This window comes from Abrus precatorius, unplaced genomic scaffold (genome assembly GCF_003935025.1).
Source record: "Abrus precatorius isolate BTA unplaced genomic scaffold, Abrus_2018 Scaffold9, whole genome shotgun sequence".
In the NCBI taxonomy this organism is placed as follows: domain Eukaryota; kingdom Viridiplantae; phylum Streptophyta; class Magnoliopsida; order Fabales; family Fabaceae; genus Abrus; species Abrus precatorius.
The window spans coordinates 28,095,459-28,109,027 of record NW_020874439.1 but is presented as its reverse complement, the minus strand read 5'-3'; the positions used below and the strand labels follow the sequence as shown (position 1 = coordinate 28,109,027).

At 34.0% G+C, this 13,569-nt stretch overlaps 1 protein-coding gene across 2 annotated transcripts; it reads left to right on the top strand.

The window, feature by feature from the left end:
* The first annotated feature begins 10,596 nt into the window (after positions 1 to 10,596).
* Positions 10,597 to 13,187, top strand: LOC113849469 (probable sugar phosphate/phosphate translocator At1g12500). Of its 2 annotated transcripts, none has more exons than XM_027479396.1 (2): positions 10,597 to 11,840; positions 13,020 to 13,187. In XM_027479396.1, exon 1 carries the CDS (start codon positions 10,732 to 10,734, stop codon positions 11,785 to 11,787), a length of 1,056 nt encoding a protein of 351 aa, XP_027335197.1. In that variant the 5' UTR covers positions 10,597 to 10,731; the 3' UTR covers positions 11,788 to 11,840; positions 13,020 to 13,187. The 2 variants fall into 2 exon arrangements, with proteins under 2 accessions (XP_027335197.1, XP_027335196.1); XM_027479395.1 differs by having other exon boundaries at positions 13,013 to 13,187.
* The last annotated feature ends 382 nt before the right edge of the window (positions 13,188 to 13,569 follow it).

Here is a 13,569-nt window from a genome sequence, read left to right as displayed (position 1 = left end):
ATCAAACGTATGTAAGAGAGGGATCAGACAATGGTGGACTAGAATCTTTATGAAGACGAAGTGAGCAATCCATTGGATTAGTAGATGCTTTACACCTCAACATGCCAGAATCAGATAACAAATCCAAGCAATACTTTTGTTGACAAAGAGAAATTCCAATATCTGATATATTAACTTCTATACCCAATAAATACTTAAGAGGCCCTAAATCCTTGATGTGAAAATTAGAATTTAGAACCTGCTTAACAACATCAATTTCACGCAAACAATTACCAGCCAAGACTATATCATCAACATACACTATCAAAGCTGTGAAATTAATTCTATGGCTTTTAATAAAAAGGTTATAATCCGCCTGGGCCTGCTGATATCCACAAGACAAAAGAAGAAGAGAAAGTTTCTCATACCAACGACAACTCGCTTGCTTCAGTCTATATAAAGATTTGCAAAGTTTGCAGCAATGTGAACTAGAATAACCATGAATTTCAAGAGGGATAGTCATGTAAACATCTTCTGTTAAATTTTCGTGCAATACCCTCAATTTGAGAAAACCTTTTGGCAACAAGTTGCGCTTTGTAACGCTCAACGCTACCATCAACTTTGCGCTTGATCTTGTAAACTCACTCGCATCCTATGGGTTTAACATGAGGAGGAGTGACAATAATGTCCCAAGTCTAATTTAAATTCAGTGCATCAGTTTCAGCTTTCATTGTCTCAATCCAACAGGAGTTTTGAATAGCCTATTTGTAAGTAGAAGGTTCAATCTCAGAGAAAAGGGACATGAAAAATTTGTGATTAGAAGGAGATAACTGAGAATACGAAATAAACTTTTGAATGGAATGTACACACCTTGAGGATGATTGTTCTAACAAAGTACTGAAGGTGTTGCAGACAAAGTCTCGAAGATGAGTGAACGACTGAGGGATGCAATTTGAACAACGTGGTTGAGGAGGAGATGGTGTGGGGGAACATGGGAGGTTGTGGGAGAGTTGGGTAAGGATAGGGATGACAATGATGAGTTGGGATGAGTGGTGGATGGTAATGGGTTAGGTGAGGGCAGAGAGGATGACGTGTTCAGTGTGCGAGGATTGAGATGTGATGTGGGAGGATGATGATGTGTGTGTGGGCAAAGAAAAAGGTAAAAAATCTATGAAAATGAGGTCTGCATGAAGGTAAGTGTTTTTGGGAAAAAGGTATAGTGGTTTTGAAGGAAGAGGTGGGGTGGTGTTAGGAGTGAGGAAATTGGGCTTTCGGAAAGAAAGGATGGTCTCACAAAATATGACATTTCTTTACAAGAAAATTTCTTTAGAATATAAATCCAAAATAATATACCCTTTTGTCCCATTTTGAAAACCTAGAAAAACACTACGTCTAGAGCATGGATCAAACTTTTTTGCGAGGATGATGGGTGGAAGCATAGCAAAGAGATCTAAAAATCTTGATAATGGAAAAATCAGATTTTTGATTAAATAATAATTTAAAAGGTGTTTTATTTTTATAACTAGTAAAGGAACTTGATTTATCAGAAAAACAACATGTTTAATTGCATAGGACCAAAAATTATTTGGATATTCAAATTGAAACATAAGAGCACGGACAACATTAAGAATGTGTAGGCATTTACATTCAACCCTACCATTTTGTTGAGGTGTGTAAGGACAACTTGTTTGGTGAATAATACCTTTAGAATAGGGATGACAAAAATACTTGAATCAGTGGATACCAGCGAGTATTACCTTTTGCAGGGCGAATTTGGGTGTTGATTCAGGTACCTGCGAATGTGTTAAATGGACTTTTCTAAAACTCATGAATAAACAGGGGTGGGGGCAGGTTTTGCACTACTTGTACCCGCCTTATACTATGAATTACCTTTATAACCCTATATATATAAAACTTAACCTAAACCTAAGAGTCAATTCCTTTTCTCCCATCTCTCTCTGGCAACTTCATCCCCTCACACTAGTTTTGTTTCTTGAATTTTTTTCTCTCAGATCCTCACACGATTTCTCTCTTTGGTGGCGGACTGACCGCAATGCTCCTCCTCCCACCCTCCTCACACCACTATTATGTGTGCAACTTTAGTAACTAGTAGCTATTTCTCTATGATATAGATATGCTTTAGTAAGGAAAAAAAAAAACTACGTAAATTATATAGATTTGTTCGCTAATTATGATTATGTAGATAACTAAACATGCTTCAGTAAGGCAAAAAAAAATAAAATTTGCTATGATGGTGATCAAACTTTCATATGCTTACAAATACACCAGATGCATTGTACATTATATTTGATATAATTATGATTATGTTCACTATTCTGATTCAACCTATCCAAGTCATTGCTCACTGGTATTGATCCTTGTCTTATGGCTATTTGATTTTTAATTCTCACTCTTAATTTTGTTTTTTTTCCTTGTATAGAATGACTGATAAAGAAGTGCTTCCTACTTAACAAGTTAATGAGCAAAATGTGGAGGAATCACATGATGTTTCTACGAATCAAGAAGTTAATTGGACTCCTCCTGAAACTCAAAGCTCTCTTCCTACGGAAAGTTCTCTTCCAACTAAAATTTGTCCTCCAACTAATAAAAGGAAACTCACTTCAGATGTTTGGAACCATTTTAAGAGGCAAAACATTAATGAAAAATTGAAGGCAATTTGCAATTATTGTGGAAGAAAGTTGTTAGGTGATACAAAACAAGGAACTTCTCATTTGAAAAGTCACTTCAAGATTTGCCTACTTAAAACAACTCGAGATATAAGGCAAGCATTTTTGAAAATCGAAAAAAGGGGATGATACGATTATGGTTGGTTCTTATGCATTTAATCAAGACACAACAATGAGAAAACTTGCTAAGATGATAATACTTCATGAGTATCCCCTCTCTATTATTGATCATGTTAGATTTAAAAGTTTTTGTGCTTCTTTGTAACTGTTGTTTAAGGTTGTTAGTCGTAACACAATCAAGAGTGACATCATGAAACTTTATGGGGTTGAGAAGGACATGACAATGAAGAAACTTGCCAAGAATCAAAGTCAGATTGCTATTACCATAGATATATGGACTGCAGGCAACAAAATAAGGGTTATATGGCTGTCACGGCTCATTATATCGATGATTCTTGGACCCTTCAAAATTAGCTAATTAGATAATATCTAATTTTAATGCCATTGATTATCCCATATGTCGATGATTAATATTTATGTTTTTCTTTTTAAATCCCTATTTAAAATTTTAGGTTTGTCGATGTTCCTGCATCTTATACCAGTGAAGTACTTGCTGAAACATTACATGAATGCTTGTTGGATTAGAATATAGATAGGAAGATGTGCACTTTGATAGTTAATAATTGCTCAACAAATAATGCTATGATTGCTTGCATTTTAGAAAAGGTTTCTCGTAAGTTTCTTATTTTGGGTGGTCAGTTATTACACGTTATGTTGTGCTCACATACTAAACTTAATTGTTAAGCATAAGTTGTCTATAATTTTTGATTCTATTGAAAAAGTTAGAGATAATGTTAACTTTTAGACATCAACACCTAAAAGAGAAGAGAAGTTCAAAAAGATAAGTGAGCAAGAGAACATTCCATATAGTAAAGAACTTGTTATTGATTGCAAAACTAGGTGAAATTCTACATTTTTTATGCTTGACACTATCATTTATTATAAAGATGTGTTTGCTCGATTGCTGATAGTAGATAGTTAATATCACATTGTGGTTAGTGAAAGAGATTGGGAGATGACACGTTATATTTGTCAAAAGTTGGAAGTGTTTTATGATGTAACTCAATTATTTTATGGGACTTTGTTTCCAACTGCAAATGTTTATTTCCCAAAGATATGTGAAATCAAGTTGACTTTGGTTGATTGGTGTAACAATCCTAATGTTGTTATTGCAAAAATGGCTAAAACAATGATTGCTAAATTTGATAAGTATTGCGGGTGTAATTAATATGGTAATGATTGTTGAGATGGTATTAGATCCAAGGTACAAGATGATTTTGCTTGACTATTTTTTTTCTCAAATTTATGGAGAAGTTGTTTCTGAAATTGAAAATGTTAGATCTATTTGTCAAGATTTGGTGAAAGAGTATGATATGAAACTTAAGGGTAAATAACATGTGTTCATAGGCAAGTGTACCCATAAAAAAGTAATAAAGGGATTTCAAAAAGAGTTTCCAAGTTGTCGTCTCACAGAAATTATTTTCAAGTACCAAGAATATCATAATTCAATTGTTTAAACGTAACGAGATTGCAATAGACCAAAAATAGAGCTTAATGTTAACAATAAATTAAAAGAACAGTGATACAATGTATGAGAGAGATCAGATGAGATGAGCTTAGGACTTATGAGTTCACCTTCTACAATTATTTATGTTCTAATTAATTTAATTCTGATATTAGTATTTAAATATTTGTCAACCACTCATAATTAGTTTTATTAACACCCAATGATTATGCAATGTCAAAACACCCCAATGATCATGCAAGGTAATTGGTCGAGAAAGTATGGAGATCTTATGAGTTTGTTAATTCAATAACGGTTGAAAGAAAAGAATTAAGTGTGATTAACCTAACCCCTTATCTCGTTTTATTCTATAGTTCCGTTAATTACATGCGGTACGATCGCCTACAATGTAACTAATTATGAGATGCTAAAGGTAATCAAATCTTAACATACACAATATAATCCAATAGAATAAAAAAAAACATTAAAAAAAACACTAATACCAATATTAAAGTAAAAATCACATAAAGTTTGTAGTAGGATTCGCCATAACCCTAGCTATGGGTTTAGTTAATCATAACGAAATAAACTACGAAGAACATGATAAATAAACCCATAACCACAAAGGAAAACTCAAACAAAAAAATCCAAAAAGGTTGAAGACGAAGAAAGTTCTCGCTCTTCGAAGGGGCACTCAATTACTTGTTTGGACTCCAAGGGAAAGCTCGTTGTCCTTGTCAATAGTCTCCAATGACTCTCAAAGATGAGTTTGGGTAGAACTAAGGAAGTGTGTAGAGAAGTGAAAGTGTCAAGTGTGGAGCATAAGGCCTTTTTATATAGATTGTGCCTTGAGTTTCTAATTGGTTAAGCTCTATCTTTTCAAATCAGTTTTATCTTCAATTAGAATCTTAATTGAAAATTACTCCAAATCTTTATCTAAGTTTAAATTTTAATTTCAAAATTCAAACTCAGATTTACATAGCACAGTGATCGCGAGTGTCGCACTCAGACAAATTATTAAAAACTGAATTGCATAAAAATTATGTAGTAAGAGCTGCAATCTGAATCGTCTCTTAATGATGATAATGTTATACGATTATAAATTTAGATGAGGTTTGATTTATAAAATAACACTGATTAGAATGAAAAATTAACAATAATTTAAAACTCTAATCCAAGAATTTAGAAGAACTATGACTATTCTATCACCGGATTCCAAGAAGATGCATCAGCCAACAAATTAGTGATTAACATTAAAGTCAAATGAAACCTTAATTCAAATTAAGTATTGACATGAAAACCTTCATACATTCGATTAACACACAATCGCTAAAGGTTCAGAAACCTCTAGAACCTAATCGATTTGTATTAATTTAATTCACCAATGCCATTAATCATAGATCTCAAACCTGAAAATCTAATTCACTTTCCTTCAAAAATTAATCACATACATCAACCGAATAATATGCAATCAAAAAACTGCACAATTATCAATCCAAACAAATAACTTTAATTCAAAATCATAATTAGCAAAAGGGAAAGAAGGAAGAGATGAAACCAGATTTGTTGTTGAATAAATTACGAAACCGATCCTCAAGAATGTCATAGCCCTTTTTCAATCCTTGGATTAGATGAAAGTCTAAGCCTCCATTAATGGAGGAAAATGAAAGGTAAAAACATGAGAGAAGAGAAGAGGCAAAGAAGAAGAGACAAAAACCCTAAAACTTGTATTATTCCTAAAAAAAAACAACCAACCCTTTTTCAACCTGCTGCCCTAATTTAAATACAGGCCTTTTAAGCGTCAAAATATAAAAAATAATTAATAATTATTCAATTACATTAATCTTCTACTCAATAGTTGTCTCTGGAATCCTTATTTGTTCAAGTTTAAATTTTGGAGGAAAAGTTATGCTTGTAATTGTTGCCTAGTATCCATGCTGAATCTGAGAAGATATTGTGTGGTATTTTTTGCCATGAAGATCTATCTGATTCGATTTCTGATATGAAGAGAAATTGTAGCCCTGGATGTTAGCTTCAAAACGCAACTAGAATGGGCTTAAACGGACATCTGTGGACTAAGATATTGTCCAAATACTGCACCAAGGGTAGAAACCACGAGTGCATATTTTTGACTTTTTTCAGGCCCAGTTTCAGTATCTTATCATCAGAATTGGTTTCTGATCTCTTCATAGGAATTGTGTGCCTTTCTCTCAATTTTCCTACAAATCAAGAATCATAATGAAATGAGTTCTACAACTCAAGATATGGTCCAAAAACCAAAATAGTATCAGAATTTGCCTAATGCTGGAAAAATTAAATAAAGCCCAAATAAAATTCAAACATCATAAAATGATCCAATTCAAACTAATTAGGCACAAAAGAGGATTAATGAGCTAGGAATGAAAGGAAAAAAGATTGTAAAAATTTCAATTGATCACACAGCAAGGACTAAAAGTATCTACTTTTTTTTTCCTAGAATATCTCCATAATTCACTAATAACAACTTTCAGCTAAACTGCAACAATTAATAACATAATTAGTATAAATATATATAAAATAAGGTTTAAATGTATAAATATAAATCATAAAATATATCAAAATATGAACTTATCAGCATGCTTCTTTGTCTTCAAGGTCAGCCACAAATGTTTCGCAAGTAGGTGGTGGAAGAAAGACAAATTGGAAGTCAAATTTTGCAAGGTATGTTAGTGAGAATAACAATGCCACTACGTATTGTAAGTCAGAGCTAGACCATTATTTGGAGGAGCCAGTGTTGTTTGATTCAGAGGAAGATTTTGACATTTTAGGTTGGTGGAAGACAAATGGATTAAAATATCCAACATTGCAAATGATTGGAAGGGACTTTTTGGCTATTCCAATCTTTACCGTTGCCTCAAAATCTTCATTTAGTACTAGTGGTTGTTTTCTTACTCCTCATCGTAGTATATTACGCTTTAACATATTAGAGGCATTGATGTGTAGCCAAGCTTGGCTATGGAATCATGTCAAAGGTAGTAAAATTTTCTCATTTGCAATTGATAACTTTAACTAATTTATGCTTTCTTTTTCAGGTTCTTCTTCTAATGCAATCACAGACTTGGCATGTGGCACAATTGTAGAAGATCAAGATGTTGATATTAATATATTTTCATAATTTTGGTTTCAAAATTTTCACGAAAATATGTTTCTCATAATATTTATATTATTTTTATTTTGTAGGAAGAAAGTGATACAACTGGTGCTACTAGAGTTACTACTTTGTGAATCATAAAGTGCACATTATCGTTACAATTCTGTTTTGTATTTGGAGTAGTTATTATGTTTGCTATGGTTAAATATTGTACTATTTATTTTCAATTTGAGACTAAGTGTTGATTTTCTATAGTTTTAAGACTTGATTATGATTATGTTAACTAATAGACCATGACATTAACAAGGTGTTGCAACGCTCCCATAGAGGATAGGTGGGATCATCAGGATTTGGGATAGGAATAACACTAGTGAGGAACCCAATTTTGTTTTTAAAGGTGAGGGCCATGCGAAGGGATTGAGACCAAGAGTGGTAGTTCCCACCGGAAAGGATAGGGGAGACTAAGATAGAGGAAGGGTTCTCACTAGGGTGTATGTAGAAAGAACTAGACGAGTTTTGGCTAGGATCATTAAAAGGAGGAGGAGGTGGGTCTAAGATGTAATCAGTGTGAAGGGACTGTGGATCTGACAGGGTCGTGCCATGGTAATAAGAAAGCAATATTAGCAGAGCTCCAAATGGGAGCTCTGATACCGTAAAAGGGAAAAGGACAAATGTGTAAAACATAATTGAATGATGAAAGATTCAATAAATTAATTATCCCAATATGGGCCATGTATATACAAGATGAGATCCTCTTAGATAAGAATCGACAAAAACAAAACAAATGAAAGAATAAAGAAATATTGATACAATATACAACTAATACTATCTAGAAGCTATTGATATTTACAACAAATATAACAAAAAAGATGCTAAGAATATGCTGAAGGTTGAGAAATGAATTGGGCCAAGCAAGCGTTGAGCTTCTTCTGTTTTATTTATGTTTCTATTAACGTACATTTCACCATTTTTAATTTTTTGTTAAATTTTTTCTTATTAATTTATATATTTATGTCATTACTTTTTTCATTTTTTTAAACAAATAATATTCTCATACACTTGATTTCTTATTAATATAATTTTCTTGTTATTTATTTAACTTTTTATCAGTTTATTTCTTGATATTCAAATTTTCTATTAAAAGCTTTATTTTTAAATTAACTTTGAATGGCACAAGATACAATGGAGGTGAGAAGAATGGAATGTCAACTTCTCCAAGCACCGGATATGCTTTAAGGGGACTTTTAAAGATTTTGTAAAAATAATTCATTAAAAATATAATATATATATATATATATATATATATTTCTTAGTTTAAAGTGTTTTCAATTATGTGACAAATAGTTTATTTTTTTTAAAAAAATTAAATCTCTATTACAAGCAATCTCATGTGTCAAAATAATGCAACAATTATTATCTTTATGTTTTCAAGTTTATTACCTCCTATAATTTATGTAATTTAATTTAATCTTTATTAAAAGGAAAAAGAACAAGTGTGTAAAATAGAATTAAATGATAAAAGATTCAATAAATTAATTATTTTAATATAGGCCATATATATACATAAGATGAGATCCTTTTGAATAAACATCAACAAAAAAACATCAGAAAATATGATAAGAATATGCTGAAAGTTGAGGAATGGATTGGGTCAAAAAAAGCATTGAGCTTCTTCTATTTTATTTATGTTTCTATTAACTTACATTTCACCATTTCTAATTTTTTGTCAATTTTTTTCTTATTAATTTATATATTTCTGTCATTACTTTCCTCATTTTTTTAAACAATTAACATTCTCATACACTTGGATTTCTTATTATTACTTAAGTTTTTATCAGTTTATTTGTTGATGTTCAATTTTTCTGTTAAAAGCTTCATTTTTCATCAATTTATTTTCTTTATCAATCATTCTTTCACCATTTCTCTTTAACAACATGACACATTAGAGTAATTGTCATTGATGAAAAAACATCATCAATGGTTGAAGCTGGTGAACGCGGTAAATGAGCATTTTACTCCCATCAAGATTAAATGTGCCATGCAAATGAGATATGCAGAGTCATAAAATCAGAAAATACAAGAAAAAAGTGGGGTCTGATTAGGGAGTATTTTACAAATTTTACGGATAGATACATCCAGAGATATTTGCTTTACAAGAACTAACACCGGTGAACGCATTAAATTATGAGCAATAATACATTTGAGGCAGGTAACTAATCGATAAAAAAATTGTATAAAAACATGCATAAGATCTCACAGATTCTGATAATTCTTTAATTGTCATGACGGAGCAGTAGCATATCGCACCCTCACTCTTAGCAATTCGCTGCTTACAATAAATTTCACATTGACTATATATGTGAGATGCCATCCGCATTGGCCTTGTCATGGCCCATGCCATATCTACATTATTAATTATTTAGTTTATCTATTCTCTACGCTGTTTTCACACAAAAGAAATCCCTACGCTGTTGATCGTAAGCAACCCAATGACAAAAATATTAGAGTCTCTCTCTCTCTCTCTCTCTCTCTGTGTCTAGAGACCAATGTTTGAACAATTTTCTTCGAAGCCAAGGAATAAAACAATCAAATTTTAGGTGGATCGCGAGAGAGAGTCCTAAAATTTAGAGCAGCAGTCAAGGTCTTGTGTGCACTTAGAAAATGAAACAATAATTTTTTTTACTATCAAATTTTAAGAATGTGTAAAATAAAAAATAAAAAAAAATGTTATATGATGTCGCATTTAAGTTGATTTAACGTCAATATTCAACAACATAATACGCGGATTATTTTCAGCTGACATCCAATATTAGTAATTAAGAAAATGAGTGTCTTGGATAAATATCTTGGCAGTCCTGGGAAGGTCAAATATTAAATTTAGATCGTGAACCAATTAAAAAGAAGTAATTAAATAATTGTGATAATTTTAAAAATTAAACTAGAATAAAGTATTTATTTTTTTAAAAAAAATGGAAAGTCTAACAAGTATCCCACTGAACACCGACACGAAGCTGAACATGTGCATCACAGAGTTAGAAGTGAAGGGTGAGGTCTTAGAAACCAGCCATATTTCCGAAAGCCAAACAAGCTCTGGTCCACCAGCAGCGGCGAAAGTCCAAAGCACCCTTTTAATCATCATTCCATCCAACGATCACGAACCCTCCATCCCCCAAATCTCAAGTCCCATCGTAGGATCAAATATTCCCCCATTTATCCCTCCCACCTCAGCGATCCAATAAACCCTTCTCAGCCTCAACCTCAACTCCGCTCAACTCCATTCCCAACCTCGCTTCAGATCTACACACTCTAATCCCACTATTCATACATTAATCATTGTTGATTAATTAATTAATTAATTAGAGACATTGGCGATGGTGGAGGCACAGACATGGACAACCCGAAGAATGAGCAATCCGAGGTTGGACACACACAACGACCAAGTAGTCGACATCCCTCCCACACCCCCGGGAGACCTCCGTAACAACTTCGGATCCAACAACGTTTCTCCCACACTCTTAACGGCGTTGATAATCGCTTCATGGTACCTCTCCAACATCGGTGTCCTTCTCCTCAACAAGTACCTCCTCAGCTTCTACGGCTACCGTTTCCCCATCTTCCTCACAATGCTCCACATGCTATCCTGCGCCGCCTACAGCTACGTCTCCATCAACTTCCTCGAAATCGTTCCCCTTCAACACATCCACTCCAAAAAACAGTTCCTCAAGATCTTCGCCCTCAGCGCCATCTTCTGTTTCTCCGTTGTTTGCGGCAACACCTCCCTCAGGTACCTCCCTGTTTCCTTCAACCAAGCCATCGGCGCAACCACGCCGTTTTTCACAGCCATATTCGCTTTCTTAATCACCTGTAAAAAAGAAACCGCAGAGGTTTACCTCGCTTTGTTACCCGTTGTGTTTGGGATCGTCGTCGCCAGCAATAGCGAACCCTTGTTTCACTTGTTCGGGTTTTTGGTTTGCGTTGGTTCCACTGCGGGCCGCGCTTTGAAGTCGGTGGTTCAGGGGATTCTGTTAACGTCTGAAGCAGAGAAGCTTCACTCCATGAACTTGCTTCTCTATATGGCTCCCATGGCGGCGTTGATATTGCTTCCTTTTACGCTCTATATTGAAGGGAATGTGTTGGGTTTGACCGTCGAGAAGGCTAAGGGGGATCCGTTTATTGTGTTCTTGTTGGTTGGGAATGCCACGGTGGCGTATTTGGTGAATCTGACGAATTTTCTGGTGACGAAACATACGAGTGCTTTGACGTTGCAAGTGTTGGGGAATGCTAAAGCTGCGGTGGCGGCGGTTGTTTCCGTTTTGATATTTAGGAATCCGGTGACGGTGATGGGAATGGCGGGGTTCGGCATCACTATCATGGGTGTGGTGCTTTACAGCGAAGCCAAAAAAAGGTCCAAAGTTACAACTCATTGATTCATTCTCACGTGATTCTCAACTCAACGTTCCTTTTCTTTTTACACGTTCCGGTATTTCTTTCTTTCTTTTTCTTTTTTCATTTTAATTTCTTTTTATGTTGCGTAATTTTTACTATATTTCTGTGGAATTGGGTCGGGTTACAGCAATTGGACTGTATAGGAAGAAGTAGAGGGAAAGGGTTACTTATCAATGTTGGTTTTCTCTTGCCCGTTGTGTAATCTTATATATAAAAATGCTCGTTGCCCTTTGGGCAACATACATAAAACCAACATTCAAAGAACGATAATTCACGTGTATTTGGTGAGGGAGGAAAATTCTCCTTCGCTGCATTTTATTAATCCCATCATCTATTTTTGTTTCAGTTTGGGTGTTCGGTGTTTATGAATTTTTTGGAGCTTTGGCTGTGTTTTGTTAGCTTTAAATTTCATTCATTTGCGAGCTTAGAGTAAATTATTTGCATGGAGCATGGTTTGTTTGTGTTTAGGGATTTTGTTTTCTTTGTATTGCCTTGGATTTTATGGCAATTCATGAAAATATCAGTAAACTGAAGCTTCCAACTTCTATATATAGTCAATTCATGGCAATTCGCATATGCATGGTCAAATATATGTTATTTAAAAATAATAATGAAGCAGAAAAGAGTACCTGAAATCAGTCCTAGTAATTAGCCCAGTTAGTGTTTACAGGAACTTGATGGGCATAGCCAAGTTTACTGAAAATTTTCATGCTTTCGGCACAAAGGTTTTAACATGTAATAAGGCGGGATTTATTTTTCTACTTAAAGAACCAGTAGTAAGTAGGATTCATTTTTAACAGTTAAATGAAATGAAGTTGTGTATTGGTCAGGTGAGAATATATGGCAAATTGTCATTCATGGTTGGATGTGTAATTGAACGTATTGAGTATCAGTTCAGTTGCTATCAGGTCTATATTTGGCTTTCTTATGGTGACTATGTGTGTGTCTATGTGCTATCAAAAGCTAAATCTAGTTGTTCCCTATGCTCTCAAATGTGCTATCTAATGCACAGTATCCGTTCAAAGAGAAATCAGAAATACAGTAATGGTGTTTCTTCCCTTCCAAATTGTGCAACTTTCTGGTTTGGTTGCCTTTCTCGGTCAATGGGTATCGTGCATGCTAAATTAAGTGAACAGTGACATGTCTGCAAAGATTGCAATGGTTCACACTCACCACCGGTCACTTGTGTCCTAAACTTGGTTTGAGTTTCAAGGTGGTTACAGTTCAACAACATCCAATGATCCAAAACATTGAAAAATGACATCCTTTACATACATGCATTTGGCCTAATCTCGGAAATTGGCTGCTGGTACGATATCTGCGTCAAGCAGGTTGAAAGTTAGATTGCGTCTTTCTCAATATAGGTATTTAAGATATAGGCTTGTTAAATTCCCATTGTTGTCAAGAGATTAGGGGATCCCTATGTTGGAAACCGGTTATTGTATTGATTTGGTCATTTGGAAGTAAGTTGCTAATGAAACAATACGTTGCTTAATAAATTGTCATTTGTCAGTTTTTTAGGACTAATATATGGACTGGACTGGACTTGTGTACTTGGTCGATATTAGGTGTGTAATAATATCATTAGAGAACTTTGTTTACACTAAAAGAACATGTGACTTCTTACCAAAAAATTTAAATAAATATAGAGCACATGACCAATTGGTTCAACTCGTGTATTTGTTCCACATAATAACTAGCACTCCTTGTTCGTTTTAAAATTTACCTTTTATTGGGGATCAACTTTTTGTATGTTTATAAGA

Bases quoted from the DNA above. Each gene is read 5' to 3' on its own strand.
- LOC113849469 (XM_027479396.1), top strand. From the start codon at position 10,732: ATGGTGGAGGCACAGACATGGACAACCCGAAGAATGAGCAATCCGAGG.